Below are 19,528 nucleotides of genomic sequence, written 5' to 3'. Positions count from 1 at the left end.
TACCAGCTCATTTTTTCTTCTAGAACCAAGACAAGCTTAGAATGGTTATTTTTATCCATTTATGGATTACAGTGATTTCAGAGTAATCTTTTTAATATAACTAATATTAGGTGTGCCCAGAAGTGTGTAATGATGTATTATAGCTGAACCATGAAATATCGGCTGTTAGTAAAGAGTGTCTTCAGTTCAGGTCACTGTCTACACCACAGGTTCTCAAACTCGGTCCTCAGGACCCCAAATAGTGCATATTTTCCAGGCCTCCTCACAGAATCACAAGTGAAATAATTACATCACCTGTAGATCTTTTAAAATGTGTCAGTGAGTAATGAATACACCTGTGCACCTGCTGGGAGACCTGGAAAACGTGAACTGTGTGGGGTCCTGAGGACCGAGTTTGAGAACTGCTGGTCTACACCAAACTACTACACATCAAGTCACTTTCTGAATATAGGTTATCCACGTTTTATGAACCACTCTTTAACTTGTATTGAGGACTTCGGATACCATGGGGGATATTATGGTTGGAAGACCAGTCACCAAACAGCTTTGGCTCCCAGAATACCCAGGGTCCTCCTCCATATATACCCCGCCCCTAGCTATAGGACTTCAGTTTGTTTGGTGCAGCAGGATTCAGGCGCACTGTTCTAACAGGGGACTGCTCAGGCAGTCCTAAGCCTTTTTTCTTTTTTTTGAGTTGGCAGTATCTGTATTAAGACGCATGCACTGCGACTCCATCTACCTCTGCCGGGCCGCATCATCAGTAATTGTTCTGGTGATTTTGGCGGGTCGTGGCTGAGCTTAGCTAGCAACGATGCTGTGACCTGGACTACGTCGGATGCCCGGAGATGTCAGTAAGGAGATTCTTTGCTTATGGGGAATCTGGCGCGGCAGTCCTTGCATCTGGTGTCAGAGATGCACCAGAAGCCGCTGCTGTAAGGACCAGGGATTGTCCGCTTCCTTACTACACTAACCGGGGCCCTATCGTCCAACGCCAGGGATCGGCAGCAGAGGCATATCTGCTTCCACAAGGCCAGCTGGTTAATGCAGCTTAGGGAAGGTAGGTGCTCCCCAACAGCTCCGACCCATACGCAGTCCCTACAAAGGGTTTTGCGCGTCTGGGTTGCTCCGCCTACCCTCCACGTGTATGAGACACTCACGGTCCACGCAATGCACCCGGTAGCTGTTGGTCTCAGGAGGGTCTGGTTCAGTCTCCCTGTATACCTTTCCCTTCGTTAAGGTATACGGTGCTCTATGTCCTACTATTCCTTTGCTGTAGCTGATTTAGAGCCAATTGTAATTATATTACATGTGCATTGTATGTGACTGTTTGCTAGCTGCTGACTGATACTGTTTTTTATTTCTATTTGTCAATGATAACTATCTTTCTGAAGTGCATCACATTCATTGAGATTTTGTGAAGGCTGTCACTTAACTTTGTGATTGTGCCTTTGCTTTGAATGTGTCAAAAGATAAAAGGAAACAGGAGGGGGAGCCACCTGTGCTGGTGTCATGTAAATTATATAAGGCTTGTGTGTTCTCACAGGACATAAAGGAGGGTTAGTGTGTTGACACTTATAAAGTACCACCTTACCAGTCCGGTTTACCTGTTGTTGGACAAGAGCCATCTTGGGTTACCTCTTTGTCCCAGGTTATGATGCAGGTGGTGGATAATTTGGCTACTCGAACAAGACCTTTTTGGATGGAGTGTCCACATATGTTTTAACCTCATATGCATTCCGCATTAGGGGATGTTGATGGCCATTCTAGTCATCATCTAATGTTGATAACAGACCAGTAGTGACCTAAAGCGCCTAAACGCAAGTTGTCTTTCTCAGTCTGCCCAACATATGGATTTAGACGCATCATCAGAGGAATTTGATGATGCACAGGATTCCTCTTCAGGATCTACTTCTGGGGAGGAGGATCATCCATCTACTGTGGATGTTACTGCTTTTGGTGAGAGCAGTTAAATCAGCCCTAGATATTCAGGATGATGAACCAACTCATAGTAAGAAGACTCCGGTGTTTAATCACCACCGAATGGTGGTCAAAACTGAGTTCCCTGTGTCTGAACAGCTCACTGAGCTTATTGAGGCAGCATGGGGTAACCCTGATAAGCAGTTTTATGTAGATAAGCGGATAAAATCATTGTATCCGTTCCCACCTTCTGTATGTGTTAAGTGGGAGGTACCTCCTACTGTGGCTACTCGTGTAACACATTTAGGGCGGTATTCAATTAGTTTCGCGTACGCAATAAAGTTCCGCCTACAGGACTTTTCGCCTACATCGCGTCTTTTGGACACGGAAACTTATTGTGCGCATCCTCTATTCGCCATATTCAATTCTAAAAGACTCAAAAAAGCGTCCTGGCGAATGTGAAACAGATGAAAAGTGCTGACAGAATTGGGGAAACCAGCCTGTCACCCCAAAAAGATGCACTAACATTGGGGATCGATATAGATGTGCCCGAATAGCCCTAATAAAGCTATTTGGGGTACTTAAGTTGTCAATTGCTTCTAATTAGCGTCCTTGCACAAGTGGTGAAGAATAGCATTAAGCATTTTTTTTTTGGAGAAAATAAGTAGTCCTGCCAAATTTGGGGTACTTTAAAATGGGTGCTAGCATATTTTACAGTCGCTAAAGAGAAGTTTTAAAAAACGCACCTGAAGCAAGCACCTGCAATCCAAAAACATCTCATCCATACTTTCAGACCCCCAAAAAGTCTTTCGCTACTTTTTATGTTTGTACCCCCACTTTGTACTTTTTCGCAACCAAATTCAAACTACTTTTTAGGTGTGTTCCTCACTTTTTTTTTTTTGTTTTAGGGATTTTTTGATGCGGTTAACCTTTGGGGGGCTGTCCCAAAGGTTCTGAGTGGTTTCCCCACCTTTGCACCCCAAAATACAAAAATGCACTTCTTTTCTATGCTATTCAGAGGCAAATCTTTTTCGCGTATTACATTGCATTGACTTTCCGCGTACGTGAAAAGTATTTGGAATTGAATACAGAGATAAGTTTCCGACTGGCGAAAAGTCGTAATCGGCGATACTTTCTCGCGGATGTCTGCTTTTCGCTTCTAATTGAATACGGACTTTAATCAGAAATGCTACATTGCCTATTCCATCAACATCTTCTCTGAGGGATTCCACATATAAAAAGATTGAAGCCTGTCATCTGGAGCTGTTACCTGTCTAAGCTATAGCTGGAGCTTGGGTAGCCAAGACTGTTGAAGAATGGATTGAGGCATTGGAAAATTCTCTTCCAAATGCTACCAGAGAACAGAGGATGTATATCTCCCACATACGGGAAGCGCTTCCTATCTGGGAGGAGCTGCAGTAGATGCTGGAATTTTAGCTTCTTAAGGTGCCCATCCACTAGGCGATTAAATTAAGCGATTGAACGATTATGATATCGTTATCGTTCGATAATCGTTTGAAAATTTGTTTAAAAAATGTCTAAAACGACCAGCGATGCGCGTTCCCACTGGTTGTTTAGACATCTATCATCGGGCAAACATGCTGGACAACCTGACAATAACGTCAGGTTCAGCATGTTTGCAGATGATTGATGTGCCTACACTGAACGACTGCTCGTTCAGTGAAGGCACATCACCGACTGACACAAACGACTGCACGATTACAATGTCGTAATCGTGCAGTCGTTTTGAGGTCTGCTAGTGGATGGGCAGCTTAAGGCATCAGCAGCATCCATAGTAGCACTCAGGACCCTTTGGTTAAATTCTTGGAAAGCTGATACAGGATCAAAGAGGGCGCCGGAAGTATTACCTTTTCATGGAAAGGTACTTTTTGGAGCAGAGTTGGATAACTTAATATCTACTCTGGCGGCTTCAAAGTCAGCAGGTCTGCCATCTAAATCAAATACTAGAGCTAGGCAGGTTTCTTTTCAGCAGGGTTGGGAAAAAAAACCGTTTTAAAAAAAAAAACAAAAACCCTGTTTTTTTTGGTTTAAACCCGTTTTTTTGCATTAATGTTTAAATGGGAAAAAAAGAAAAAAGAATATTGCTATGTAACCTTGATCACGTTTTTAATGCTTTCTAACATTAACAAACCAAAGTTAATAGGGTTTGATATGATTTATGTGACATCTTTCAATAAAACCAATTTTAGGCTAAGCATAATTAAAACATGCAAAGGCACTTTTCAGAGAAACACACAAACACAAAAAAAGGAGTTAAGGATTAGAACTGGAAATGTCACTGGCATTAAACATTTTGAATAAAAACACTAGTTTAGAGGACTTCTCAGTTCCCAGTCTGTTTCGAAGCTTCGAATGAACTAAACCGAAAGATGAAAAATTTCTTTCTACACTAGCTGAAGATACATGAGCAGTCAGAAGTTAACTTTTCCGTCCACCATTCATAAGATGTTACTTGTGACACCACAGAGACTAAAGCTGGCCACACACTAGATCAACTTACATCCAACCAGCCAACTAGTTGGTTGGAATGTAAATCTGATAAGGTATGAAAGCAAATGACAATCGGCAATTTGCTCCCAAACGTTGGAAAATGAACAAAAACTGTTGTTTGAATAAATTGTTTAGATCACACATTTAACAAACTTGTCTGACGACCATTTTCATCTGTTTTCTGGCATTCAGGAGCAAATTCCTGATCATCATTTACTCCCATACGTTACCAGATTTTCATTCCAACCAATTAACTAGTTGGATGAAAGTTGTCTAGTGTGTGGCCAGCGTAAGTCTTTCTTTCTAGCACTCATCTCAATAGGACTGAAGGTTTTGAATTGAAATACAAAGGTAAACATGGAGATTAACAAGAAACACAAATAATATAATGCAGAGGACAAAAATGTAATTAAATTTATAGACCAGCAATTTAGTACATTCTAATAATTAGTTACCAAATTATGTATATAGCTGGAGGTGCTCCCTGGAATCGAATATCAAGTACTCAGAAAAAAACCTTCCATTGGCCTCGGCCAATGTGCAGAAAGTGATTCCTTTGTGGGGCACTCTTTTATAATAACTTAATTGATATAATTGAAATCAGGAAATATGCATAATTACAATATAACTTTTATTTGGTTCCCTCTTTAAACATGGAGATTAAACCATGAGGTGTTTTTCTGTATATTGCCTGTTTTATGTGTTGATGTTTACTCTTTAAGATTGAGAATGTTAGCTGTGTTTTTTTTTTTTTCTTGCCCTATCGGATTGATGGGAGAGAAGTCTTTGCTTGATGCAAGGCAAGTTTAGCAACTCGTATCTGGTTCATACTCCCTAAATCTTTGTAGTGTGTGTGATGTACTGCATTGGTTCAGCTTACTCAGATAAAGACCACAAGCAACGAGAATGTGTAATAATATCAGTCACGGTGTTGTGCTAGTAGTCACAACATAATAAAAAAAAGTGTGTTTAGAAAAAAAAAAAAAATTTGGTTTAAACCAGCCAACCATGCTTTTCAGTCCTTCCATCCTGAGGGAAGAGGTAAAGTACAGACTTCTTCTAGGCCGACTAGTTTTCGTAAGTCAAAACGACAAACTAAGGCAAGACTCTAAGCCGGACAACAAGCCCTTGGCCTCATGGAGCGGGCCAGGGTGGGGGGCCGACTTCTCCAGTTTGCGGATTATTGGCATCAAACAACTACAGATGCCTGGGTCCGAGAAGTGGTTTCTCAGGGGTATGCCATCACTTTCAAGAGACATCGCCGCCAAAAGTTTTTTGCCACAAAGCCTCCATCAGATGTGGACAAGGCCTTGGCTTTTCAGGAAGCCATTCATTCCCTGCTACAGGAAGGGGTAATAGTCCCAGTTCCTTTGTCCCAACAAGGAAGGGGTTATTACTCAAATCTATTTCTGGTCCAGAAGCTGTATGGGACATATCGCCTTATATTGAATCTAAAACCCTCAACAGGTTTATCCATGTTCCCAAATTCCGCAAGGAAACTCTCCAGTCAATTATTTTGGCTATGGAGCAGGGACATTACATGGTTTCCCTGGATATTTCGGTTGCATATCTGCTTATTCCAATTATCCCATCCCACCAGCAAATTATGATTTGCTGTCCGTCAGCAACATTACCAATTTTAGGCTCTACCCTTTTGCTTTTCTACGGCTCCCCGGGTATTTACCAAAATAATGTCAGTCATGACGGCTTATCTCAAGCATCAGGGAGTCAGAATTCTGCCATATCTGGATGACCTTCTGATATTGGCACGGACTCCGGTGGTTTTGCAACACCATCTTCAACTGACCATAGCCGCCTACAGAGGCACGGCTGGATCATCCATTGGAAGAAATCATCACTTTTTTTAGCCACCACAGGAGGGAGTGACTAACCTCTGGAGTGAGAGAGATTATCGGGACCGTATTAAATGATGCTGTGCATTCCACCTGGAGAGAATCAACCTTTGCAGAGGCCTGGAATGGAACTGAGCATACCCCACCATGTCGAAGGTCGATACCATTGATCCAAGCACCTGCATTGCTGACAGAATGGATACTCTTGCGTAGCAACATGTGTATCCGCTTTGATAAGGCCCCAAATTTGTCCTCTGGCAGAAACACCCTTTGTGCCTGAGAATTTAGAAATGCTCCCAGATGTACCATCTGCTGTGTTGGAGAAAGGAGCATCTAAACAAAGGGCGTCCATTCTGAATTCCAAATTGAGTGCTTCTCACCATGGACGTCAGTCTTCGCAGATGGGGGGCAAGTCAATAAAGTTGTCGGCTAATAAACATTCTGGAACTGCGAGCAGTATACACAGCACTTGTCAGGGCACAGGACCCGCTCCAGGGCAGGCCTGTCCAAATCCAGTCCGACTACAGTGACCTACCTCCAATCAGGGAGGCACAAGGAGTTATGCGGCCATGAAGTAAGTGATAAAGGATCTCATTTGGGCAGAACGTCATCTTCCGGCCATCTCAGCAATATTCGTTCTGGGAGTACTCAATTGGAAAACAGACTTCCTAAGTCGCCAGGACATACACGCCGGAGAGAGTGGTCTATCCATCCGGGAGTGTTTAAGCTCCTGGTAAACAAATGGGGACTACCAGAGATGGATCTCAATGGCGTCACGCCACAACCACAAGGTCCCCAGGTACAGGGCCAGGTTCAGAGACCCATCAGCAGCCTTCGTGGACTTCAAGTTGGAGTTCTCTCTTTCCTCCAATTTCCCTGCTCCCAAGAGTTCTCAGGAAATTCAAGCAGGAAGGCAGAACAGTAATACTGGTGACTCCGGCTAGGCCCAGATGTCATTGGTTCACCGACCTACAGAATCTGTCGGTAGACAGTCCATATCCTCTTCCTCTGGCAGGATCTGCTAACGCAGGGTCCCTGCCAACATCCGGACTTGCCCCGTCTGGCTTTGATGGTGTGGCTCTTGAATCTTCCATCCTAAAAGCGAAGGCATTTTCCTGTTCTGTAATTCAATTGATGCTTAGAGCACGGAAGCCTACTTCTGCCCGCATCTAATACAGAGTTTGGCATTCTTCTTTTGGTCAATGGTGTTCTCATAAGGAATATGATCATAAGGTGTTTAGGATTTCCAGGACACTTGCATTTCTGCAGGCATGGTTAGACAATGGTCTCCGACTGGCCATTTTGAGAGTGCAGGTTTCTGCACTGTCAGTCTGGTTCCAGAAGAAGATTGCTTCATTACCAGATGTTAGAATTTTTTTCGAAGGAGTTTTGCAAGTTCAGCCCCATGTTAATCATGGGATTTGTCTTTGGTTCTTAAGGGGTTACAAGCATCCCCATTTAAACCTTTAGACTCTAGATTTTAAATAGTTGACAGCAAAGACCCTTTTTCTTGCCATTTCTTCTGCTCGCAGAGTCTCTAATTTGGCAGCGCTCTTGTTGCTCCCCATTTCTAATTTTTCACCAGGATAAAGCTGTTTTTCGTACAAAGGAGGGTTACCTTCCTAAGGTAGTGTCCCGTTTTCATGTAAATGAAGAAATTGTTGTTGCAGCTTTTCAGGCTCCAAACCTTTCTGTAGGTGAAGCCTCCCTGGATGTAGTTTGTGCTGTCCGTTTTTATGTGGAGCGTACAAACTGTTAGAAAATCAGATTCTCTTTTTGTATTACATGGTTTTCACAAACGAGGATGGCCAGCTAATAAGCAGATTCTGGCGAGATGGCTATACATGACTATCTCTCAGGTGTACACACAGGCTGATCTTCCTGTCCCAAGCACAGTGACGGCACATCCTACTCTGTCTGTAGGGCCATCATGGACATACAGTCATGGTGCCTCTGCTGAACAATAGTACAAGGCTGCCACATGGTTTTCTGTCCACACTTTTCTGCCTTTGATACTTTTGCCTCCCAGGATGCTTCCTTTGGACGACAAGTTCTCCTTTCTGCTCAGGAGCGTCCCCCACCCTAGGGGAACTGCTTTAGGACATCCTCATGGGATCCCTGTGGACCCCAAAGAATTAATATAGAGTTATGGTAGATTTACCTACGTAACTCCTTTTCTTTGAGGTCCATAGGGTCCACGGGGCGCCTACCCTGACGCACCTGGCTTCATTGGGTGATTTTTCTTTCGGTCACAAATTCCCTCATCTTCTGTAAGTGTGTTTCTGGAGTACGATTGTTCTTCCTTCTCCTCTTTCCTTCTCCTGCCTTTTAGGCTTGTTAACTAAACTGAAGTCCTATGGCTAGGGACGGGGTATATATGGAAGAGGACCCAGGGCATTCTGGGAGCCAAAGCTTTAACTATTTGGTGCCTGGTCTTCCAACCATAATATCCCCCATGGTATCCCTGTGGACTCTATGGACCTAGAAGAAAAGGAGTTATCTAGGTAAGTCTACCATAACTCTATATTTTAATCCCATATGGCGGAGAACCGGGGATCTTGGTTTGTAATTTATTTTTATTTTTTTTAAATGGCATCTGTAGTGCAGTTAAATAACTAGTTTTGCATGGATCATAGAACAGTGGGAAGGTAACCGTTTTGCATGCATGCTTTGATGGGTGTACTTTGTGTGTTGCATGATATGGATACAGAGAATATTTAAATATTTTGCATGCACAGCATGGCAAGACATAAAAGCAAACTTGCTGCTCACCAGGCCTATTCCACCATATTCCATCATATACAAATATACATCTGTGAAGTCACATGCCCATCACTTACATTCTTGTGCCCATTATTTATAGCCAAGAATAACTGCACTATACCTATCATTCATAATTTCGTACCCACCATTACTTTTGGGTCCTCCACAGTCACATGACCCCTGCCCTGTATCCACATAACTACCTCATGCCATAACCACCATAAGCAGTCATCTACTCCTAAAAATATTCTCTTCTAACCTCCATTCAGTCATAAGCCCACCATGGCCCATTTTGTACAAACTATGCAGCCTATGTCCACTATTAATGACCCGTGCCTCCTTTCAGTCCCCTAGTTGGTCAGTTGCTTCTGTCCACTTAAATTGCAGTTGGTTTCAATCAAATAAACAATTTCATGTACAGTGGTTTCCTGTGGAACCTTGCAGCTTTGACTTGTTGAATAGCATTGACCATTTCAGCTAAATAAAACCACTTGCTGCTGTCTCAAGGGAAAATGAATTTAAGTGGGCAGTACCACTGCTTCACATAACAATTGTCTGTGCCATGGTGCAAGCTGTGGGTTAATGCCTTGCTAGCCAATATTTTGCCATTTGGTAAGCGCAATTCTTATGCTTAGATATCTGAAGGGGATCACACCAAATAGTAGGTATTTGTAGATCTTTTGTTGTTCAATAATTTAGTAAAGATGAACAAGTGGTCTATAATTTACCTTAATAATTTGGCCAGTAAAGACACTGTTCCATTTGGTGGGTTTGAGTAAGAAGTATGGCAGCTGTCTCATGTTAAAGTCACCTGTCAGAAATGGTAGCCGTAAAATGTCTCTGTGCCATCACGGCTTAGTAATGAATTGATTGTGCATTCTGATATTTTTAGAATGGAAAACTATCTGCCGAGGTTGAGCCATTCGTTCCTCAGAAGAAGGGGGCTGAAGCCATTGCAATTCCAATGTCTATTTCTGGCGATGGTGGAAATGTAGGTGGACTGGAACCTACTCCTATTCCAAGCTACCTTATAACCTGCTACCCATTTGTACAGGAAAACCAGTCTAATAGGTAATTTGCATTCTTCTCTTCAGTCTATAAACTGCATGCAAATACATACCTGCTGTTTATGACTTGTGCTGACAATTCTATAAATAGGAGCTATAGCTTGTTTTTCCTCCAGGCATAGGTCACCTGAAGTTCTGTCTTATGATTGACAATAATTGAACTTCATTTCCTTCTCTGTGTAAATAATATGCTAATGTCTTCAATTTAAAATAGATTGTATTTGCTTAGTCACTACATAAGTGCGTTTTCAGAGCCTATTTTAGATAATAGGAATATTACCAAATCTGAAATGTTCTCAAAATACTAATAAATCTGCATATAAAAGTGATCTCTATGCATTCCTAAGCAGTTCTAGTCTGCCATTCATGGTGACGTAGGAGTCTCCCCTACATAAACATTGGAAAAAAATGTGCTTACATTTAAGTGTTCTATCAACATTTTTAGAATGTAAGCTATTTTGAGCAGGGCCCTCTACCCTCTTGTGCTTCTCCCTACTGTATTTTCATATATCTCTTACTCCCCACTAGGGCAACTAACACTTGGCTGCTTATGTGGGTGTAAAGGTCGCTAATATAGCAATGTTTATTATCCTTGTCCATGTATTGTATTGTAAGTCGCTGGTTACTTATTTGTTTATGTACTTTGTAAGGCGCTGCGGAACACTTGTGGCGCCATATAAATAAATGATGATAATAATAATCCTGCTGCCCATAAGATCTTCATATAAGGTCTTATATAACTGTAAGAAATGATTCATCCAGGGCTTTACCAGTTATACCGGTAGAGTGGATGCTTTGGCCCTTATTATTATTTTTTTTTTTCTCTTCCTTTTTAAAAATGTGGGTGGGCATATTTGACAGCTCCAGGTATTGGTTTGTTTTAGGCTGCACACCGACCAATATCTAGGCAGTTTGGCAGAACACATCTAAATTGCCAGGAAAAAAATATTTTGCTTCTAATAAACGTTTTTTGTGGTTTTTTTTGTTTTTTTGTTTTTTTTTCCCATTTCTCTATCCCATAACTATGGTATTATTCTCCCTTTTGGACATGCTGTAATTTGCCATTTTCTATCCTTTTTTTTCCTTTTCTCGCAATCTCCTTGTAAATGTTGTGTACAATAATTTAGCCACTTTGAAAAAGTTTGTGTTTGTGGTGCAAATTTGCTGCATATTGTTTTGTATACATTTTGTTCTTTCCATTTTTTGTATCAAAAGTTAAAATGTCATAAAAACTGATAAAATGCCAGTAATTTTCCTTTTTTATTTATTGTAGACAATTTCCACTATACATTAATGATGTAAGGTGGCAACAGTCTAGCTCAAACCCTCCTGGGCCATATCTTGCTTATCCCATTGTTCCTACACAACCACCTGTGTCCACGGAGTATATGTACTACCAACTGATGCCAGCACCTTGTGCTCAAGTCATGGGATTTTACCATCCTTTTCCCACTACCTACAGCACTCCCCTTCAAACAACAAACCCTGTCAATGCAATATCTATTGATTGCAATGACCGCACAAACCAGCAGGCTCAAATCAATGTATTAACCAGTCAGCGGAGCCGAAATGCCACCAGACCACCTCTTATTCACAAGGTATGTATATACCATCTTCCTTGCACAAATATCTAATTTATTTTTTAGGGGATAAAACAGGATAATGAAATTTTGAGCAGTAATATACACACCAAAGTAGAAGGTTTTTTTTTTGTTTTTTTTTTAGTGCAGATATTCGCAGTTTTCATCTCTGGGGAACAAATGATTTTCTCAAGTGTCACAAACAACCTCAAATGAGAAGAAATTAACAGAAATCCACAAAGTGTATTATTGTTATAAGTTATACTGTATAAGTAAAAAATGCTAAATATGCACCCATACGAAACAGGACATAGAACATCCGTTCCACATCGCAAATAAAGAAACACATTGGTCACAAGACTTGCTAACACAGATGAAAGCCATAAGAGACATGTAAATAGACCACTATTGTAGAATGGGAGGCTGTCTTTGAAGTAGGGATGTGCAGGCTCGGATAGGTTCGAGTTTGCACGTGGAGTTCGGATTTTTCCCTCCAAAAAAACGGAACTCAGAACGAGGCAAAACGTCATCTTACATGGACGAACATCATCATTCCTGGACAAAAGACCAGGAATGATGATGTTCGTCCATGTAAGATGACGTTTTGCCTCGTTCTGAGTTCCGTTTTTTTGGAGGGAAAAATCCGAACTCCACGTGCAAACTCGAACCTATCCGAGCCTGCACATCCCTACTTTGAAGTATAGACATTGTGGGCGTATGTGTGTGTGTGTATATGTATGTGTGTGTGTGTGTGTGTGTGTGTGTGTGTGTATGTATGTATATATATGTATATATATATATATATATATATATATATATATATTACAACATTTCAGCATCTCTTCGTATGCATTCGAAGAGTATAGGATTAACAAAGTTCTTCAGGCAAAATTTAAAAAGACACAATTTTTATCCACACTGTGGGCCTGATTCAGTAAGGATCGCTATTCTGCTAGAACGCACGCACCGCTAATATCAGCAGTGAAATGCAAATGTTTGCAATCACATTGCGATCACAGCTTCCCATAAGGACGTCCACTTCCCCTTACACACATCCGTATACTTGGGCAACATAGCAGAATAATCGGTAACATCGGACCCATACGCACAGTTAAGGCAGGTCAGACCTCACTCAGGAATTGCTTACTTCAACGCACGCTATGAGCCCTCATGCTGCGTATGGTATTGCAGTGGATAATTTATGCACACCTCGGCAATGGTGTTGCAACGCACTAGCACGCCTGCGTTCGCTCGACCATCCCCCATCACCACCAACAAACGGCACTTACTGTCAATCAATTCCCATCGCAATTGCTAGTTCGCGCACTGCGATGCTTCCGCAATGCAAATTAATCGATCGTTTGCGTGCGTCTTTGCTACTGCGATCCTTGCTGAATAAGGCCAGTGTCCTCCAACTGAATAAAAGAAAGTGATTAGCTGTTGTGGTCCATTGAGCCGCTGTGTGTAGTTTCCTGATGTACTTTTAGACTTCTTTTTGGGGGGATATCGAGCCGGAGTTGGGATCTGTATGGTTGTGGGGAAGCTTTACTGTTGATGAAGTGTGAGAGGAGAGGCAACCAAGAGCACTGTCACCTATCACTTTTAAAGACTGTGCAAGTGGGCTAAAGTATATGTACAATGGAATGTGAAGGAGTTAGGGAGGGAAGGAGAGAGCCAAATAAGACAAGTGTTAGGATAGAAAGTAGGTAGAATTGGAAGAGTCTGGGAAGATTTGTTAGAAAACAGACAGGATTGTAAGTTACGAAGGGAAATGGAAAATGTAGAAGAAATGGAATGTAATCTGTTCCGTTCAATGATGTGCATTTGTGTTGAAATTGATAGTTACCTTGAAACTGAATGAGTAGCGTTGAGTCAGTATTTTTTTTACAATAAGAGTAGCAATGAGTTAAGCTGCATACACACGTAACGATTTTTTGAACGATTTAACTATAACGACGTCGTTATCGTTCAATCATTGAAAAAATCGTTCAGTTTCTGCGTTATAATCGATTATCGTTCATGCGCATTCCCGTTTGTAGTTCAACTGAACGATTTTCGTTAAGGGAAGTTACAAAAATCGTTCATTACACTTCAAAAAATCTGACGGATAATCCGACAGAGAATCGTTCATAAAATCGTTGGTAATAAAATCGTTGTGTGTGTGCAGCTTTAGTGGTTTTTTGTTTGTTTTTTCTGAGCCTTTCCTGTCCAGAATCCCTAATTTGTTTGTGGCTGCCAGGCGGATACTTGAGCTGAGATTCTGTGGAGCTGATTCAAAGTCCAAAAAATTCTTGAATCTCTGGGGGGAATTCAATTAGCTGTAGGACTTGCTGTAGGCTTTTAGCTCCTGGGGTTAAGAATCTATGCCTTTCTAAATGTTAGCCTCGGGACTTAGAATTGAATATTTCTGGGCACTTAACCCAGGAGCTAAAAGCCTCAAGAAAGACTCGCAGCTAATTGAATTATCCCCTCAGTCCTGAATTGGACAAAATTATGTCCTATGCAGTTGATGGAAACTACTGAATTCTAGTTAGTAATTATATTACATGGCAGCCTTTATAATGGGTAGATGGCCTTCTTAGTTAGGTAGAGACAGGTAGATAGAAATGCACCCTGGATTGCGTTACATGCAGCTCCTCTACTTCCCCTCTTAACACGTCTAACATCTAAAACCACAGGTGGGAAAACTGGGCTGCCATGGAGTACTGGGGAATATAAGGAATAATCCTTGAGTACAGGTATAATGTGCAGTTTTCGTCTTCAAGACTCCTTGGCAGACATTACTATTGGATTTACCCAAGCATTGTAATGGGGAGAACATTATACATATACAAAAAACTACATTATGCTGCATAATCAAACCTTGTCTCTAAAACTGTGAGTGTACAGAGGATTTTTGTACTCCTCGCTGATTCTTGCATTGCCATCCCTTTTTTCCACTGAGATTAGAATGAATATTTCTTAAGTTCTTGTTTTCATGTTTTCTGTCATCTATCAGATGGTATTTTATTAGCAAATACAGCTTCTGATTACTTGATAGCAGTGTGATATACTGTATAAGGGAAGGCGTGTCAAATTCTGACAGTTTTCACAGATTATAGTTAAGGGACTAACCTAATTATGCTGTTGGAATAAAGTGGGATAGACTAGAAGAGCCTTTCTATTCATCTCTATATGGGTTTATAGGACATATTGTGGGACTCTTATGTTTGCTCCTTGGCTAATATATTTCATGTACAGTATAGCATTGGCTGTTTCTTAAGTATTTAGCAATGTAGAATTTTAATTCATACTTTGTGGCAGAATTCTAGGTCTAAATGTTGCAAGAAACTGCAATAACCAGACTGAATTAATGAAATATTTGAATAAAAGCAAAATCCTATCTGGTGCAGGTTCCACCATCAGATACAAGTTTATGCATGCTTCCTGTAAGATGTATCTGATGGTCCTCTATATATTACAGATTAAATTGAATCATTAGCCTGTGATGACTGTTAAATAAATAAACTGGTTTTAAAGAATTGCTACTAATTTTTAATATGGTGGAAACTGCACCAGATAGGATTTTGCTTTTATTTGCATTTTAAGAAAGCCGTTCTGGACTACACATTACCATTTCAAGGCGGCAAAATCCACTAACTGACTGGACCTAGTTCCCTAGGTGGACATGGTGCAGATCCGCATTCCCCACATGTGACTGAAAAATATTTGTAGAGTCAAAACTGGAAAAATACCTGCAGGAAAACTATTTGAATTTTCATGCACCTACAGTTAATCCCTTGTCAGTAAGAAAATAATCCATAATGATATGGCTACAACCTAAATATTCATTAAAAAAAATCTATATATATTTTTTTTTAATCTGAAGCAACCACAACAATTAATGGCACAAATAAATTGCAAGAGGCCTCCCATGAAAAGTGTGGCCGTACAGAAGGAAACCTGTTCATCTGTAAGAGAAACTCGCTCCAAAATTGTTCTCTTGATGGATGCTTGTCAGCAAACAGGTAACATTCTCTCGCTGCTGAGACAGTTGACTGTTGGAATCTAAAGACTACATTTATTCTTTTTTAATGTTATTACTTTAGATTTTCCAAGTGAAATCGCCAACAAATCTCTCTCTGAAAGTATGGGTGCAGCACTCTGGAAAACTAAAGCAAGACGCAGGCGATCCTCTCACCCCACCGCAGAATCTTCCAGTGAGCAGGGCGCAAGTGAAGCAGATATTGACAGCGACAGTGGGTACTGCAGTCCGAAACACTGCCAGGCAGCGGCAATGTGTTCAAGGCACACAGATTGTACTGCTTCTGCTGTCAACGTATGTTCTATTTAACTTGTCTCCAGTGCACAGTATTAAATAGCATGTATTTTATATAATAAACTGTAGTCACTCTGTAATCAGAAGTTCAATTCCAGTATTGCTCAGCATTATATTTATTGTCTCATTTTATTAGGCACCTGATATATCCATTCTGCTTTAGGTGTGCACACAAAAGCTAATATTTTCTTACTTGTCTTACAAACAAGATATTTTCAATATGTATTATGCTGTGTTCTAAAATCTCAAATACATAGCCATGTTAAGGCTTGATTATATGTTATTCCTATATAGCAGTGTCTGTTTCTTATCAGTTGGTTGTAATATTCATCTCTCTAATTCCAGATAGCAGAACCAGCAGTATGTACAGGTAACATTACCTTTTCCCTTGTATAACACTGATCTGTCTAAATAAGGCTTCCATTCGGGAAAGTGCTTGTTCTTGTAAAGATTTGGGGTTTCTGCTTTAAGTAAGAAACCTCACTATTTGCTAAATGGGGAAGGAGGGGGAGCAAGTACATAATGTAGGGACAGCCCTCATAGACATGATTTGTTTATAAGCAGATATTAGAAGGGTTTTGTTTTGTTAATGACTATTCGTACTAGACTGTACTTTCTGTATTGTAAGTTCTTTCATTTTCCTCCGATTTTGTTTTGTTGGGGTTTTTTTTACATCTGCCTTTATTTTGTCTTGTATGCCCATATTCTAATGGTGCATACACACGGTTAGATTTAGCAGGACGATATAAACGATATCTTTTATCGTTAGATCGTTTATATCGTCCATTGTTTAGCGCATTCCAACCCTCAAACGACAGATGATGCGTTGGCACGGATGGTCGATAACGACCATTGCCCGTGCATGCAGTACAACCTGGTCGATATCGACCAGGTTACTATAGGGACCCGCGATCACGTTTAGTCGTTTGGGGGTTGGTGCTGTGCTGGATGTTCGATAACTGTTATCCAGAACATGCTTTATCGTTGTCTGATCTGACCGTGTGTATGCACCATAAGTGTGCTCCATGTTCCCATTGTTTTTGCACCGTGAGTACTGTAATATCTTAGAAATAAACTAAAGTGAATAATAGGTTGCATAAATGTATGACTACAATCTCTCTCTCTCTCGCTCTCTCTCTTTCTCTCTCCAAAGCCGGAGGAAACTGGACAATTGTAGCCTCACAAGCTACTCAGAAAAGGCCTTGGAATGAGAAAAGCCAAGCTTTTTCTAGAGGGGGCAGACAGGCTGAACTACGAAATAATAATCAGGTAACATTCTAACATGAGGCAAATATATTTGCATCTCGCCAATTACAGATGCTTGCAGAATGCAGGTTGAGTCTCCCATATCCAAATATTCCAAAATACGGAATTATTTTGGCATGAATGAGATAATGAAACCTTTTGATTTTTGATGGTTCAATGTACACAAACTTTGTCTAAGGCACACATTATTAAAAATATTGTATACAATTACCTTCAGGCTGTGTGCATATGAAACATAAATGAATTTAATTTCTGTACACACTTTGCTTGAGCCACAACATTTTTTGAAAATATAGTATAAAATTGCCTGCAGGCTGTGTGTATAAGGTGTATATAACACATAACTGCATTCTGTGTGTATATTTGGGTCCCATTCCCAAGACGTTTCATTATGATATGCAAATATTCCGTTATCCAAAATACCCCTGGTCCCAAGCATTTTGGATATGGTAGCCTTAACCTGTATAACTATTACTTGGATTAGGAAGCACTTTAAGCAACATTGTGAAATATTTTTTAGTTTCTTCTTATTTCTGATATTTATTTGCTCACTGATAATGAAACCACAATTGGGGTATGGAAGAAAACCTATTACAAGTATTTGCTCCACCATGAGTTTCCACTGCTACTTGTTTACAGACAGTCCATTTACATTGATTGCCAATGGTCGCTAGTTGAAGATCATGCTATGTACCAGTCTTGTGAAAGCATTTGGCATGTTTCTGTGATTAGCTAATGCAGGTGGACCATTTGTCTTTTGCGATCAAGTCACAAGTCTATAGGTGTGTCTGTTGCACTTAATTCGCCATTGAGAGAGAAACAAACGTGAGTGACAGTGTTTTCCTTTGTCCCCCATGAAAATGGACAGAGAATGATTATTATACACAAGCTTTATTTTATTTTGTATGCATTTCCTTTTCCTTCACAAAGTACTAGTATTTGTCTTTTGACCATAGCTTGGATATCGTATGAGAGGGCAGAGCACATCATCAGAAAGAAGACAGAATACCCAGAGGAAGCCGGACAATAAAGCAGGGACCACAGCACAGTTAAACAGAACAGATCAAAGCCCTGAAAACCTCTTCTTTGAGGTATTATAGTTGTATTTACAGTCAGGTGCATAAATATTGGGACATTGACAGAATTTTCATATTTTGGCCTCTATTCACCACCACAATGGCTTTGAAATGAAACAAACAAGATGTGCTTTAACTGCAGACTTTCAGATTTAATTTGAGGGTAATTACATCCAAATCAGGTGAACGGTGTAGGAATTACAACGGTTTCTATATGTGCCTCCCACTTTTTAAGGGGCCAAAAGTAATGGGACAAACTAAACAATCCTAAATCTAACTTTCACTGTTTAATACTTTGTTGCAAATCCTTTGCAGGCAATTACAGCCTGAAGTCTGGAATGCATAGACATCACCAGACGCTGGGTTTCATCCCTGGTGATGCTCTGCCAGGCTTCTACTGCAAATGTCTTCAGTTCCTGCTTGTTCTTGGGGCATTTTCCCTTCAGTTTTGTCTTCATCAAGTGAAATGCATGCTCAATCGGATTCAGGTCAGGGGATTGACTTGGCCATTGCATAACATTCCACTTTTTAGCCTTAAAAAAACTCTTTGGTTGCTTTTGCAGTATGCTTCGGGTCATTGTCCATCTGCACTGTGAAGCGCTGTCCAATGAGTTCTGAAGCATTTGACTGAATATGAGCATATAATATTGCACGAAACACTTCAGAATTCATTCTGCTGCTTTTGTCAGCAGTCACATCATCAATAAATACAAGGGAACCAGTTCCATTGGCAGCCATACATGCCCACGCCATGACACTACCACCACCATGCTTCACTGATGAGGTGGTATGTTTTGGATCATGAGCAGTTCCTTTCCTTCTCCATACTCTTCTCTTCCCATCACTCTGGTACAAGTTGATCTTTGTCTCATCTGTCCATAGGATGTTGTTCCAGAACTGTAATGGCTTTTTTAGATGTTGTTTGGCAAACTCTAATCTGGTCTTCCTGTTTTTGAGGCTCACCAATGGTTTACATCTTGTGGTGAACCCTCTATATTCACTCTTGTGAAGTCTTCTCTTGATTGTTGACTTTGACACATATACACCTACCTCCTGGAGAGTATTCTTGATTTGGTCAACTGTTGTGAAGGGGTTTTTCTTCAGGGAAATAATTCTTCTGTCATCCACCACAGTTGTTTTCCGTGGTCTTCCGGGTCTTTTGGTGTTGCTAAGCTCT

General features: G+C 40.7%; 1 protein-coding gene across 1 annotated transcript in view; it reads left to right on the top strand.

Annotated features, from left to right (window-relative positions):
- SECISBP2L (SECIS binding protein 2 like) overlaps positions 1-19,528 on the top strand; it is a 71,101-nt gene that overhangs the window by 30,947 nt on the left and 20,626 nt on the right. The window contains exons 2-8 of the mRNA XM_088472800.1: positions 9,937-10,115; positions 11,385-11,709; positions 15,560-15,698; positions 15,780-16,009; positions 16,355-16,379; positions 17,163-17,278; positions 18,232-18,366. Of these exons, the coding sequence (XP_088328926.1) occupies positions 9,937-10,115; positions 11,385-11,709; positions 15,560-15,698; positions 15,780-16,009; positions 16,355-16,379; positions 17,163-17,278; positions 18,232-18,366 (1,149 nt within the window). The remainder of the gene's footprint in view (positions 1-9,936; positions 10,116-11,384; positions 11,710-15,559; positions 15,699-15,779; positions 16,010-16,354; positions 16,380-17,162; positions 17,279-18,231; positions 18,367-19,528) is intronic.

The sequence above is a fragment of the Taudactylus pleione genome, unplaced genomic scaffold (assembly GCF_031769625.1).
Source record: "Taudactylus pleione unplaced genomic scaffold, aTauple2 ptg000129l, whole genome shotgun sequence".
In the NCBI taxonomy this organism is placed as follows: domain Eukaryota; kingdom Metazoa; phylum Chordata; class Amphibia; order Anura; family Myobatrachidae; genus Taudactylus; species Taudactylus pleione.
The sequence above is the reverse complement of the archived record's forward strand: the minus strand, read 5'-3'. Positions and strand labels throughout refer to the sequence as shown.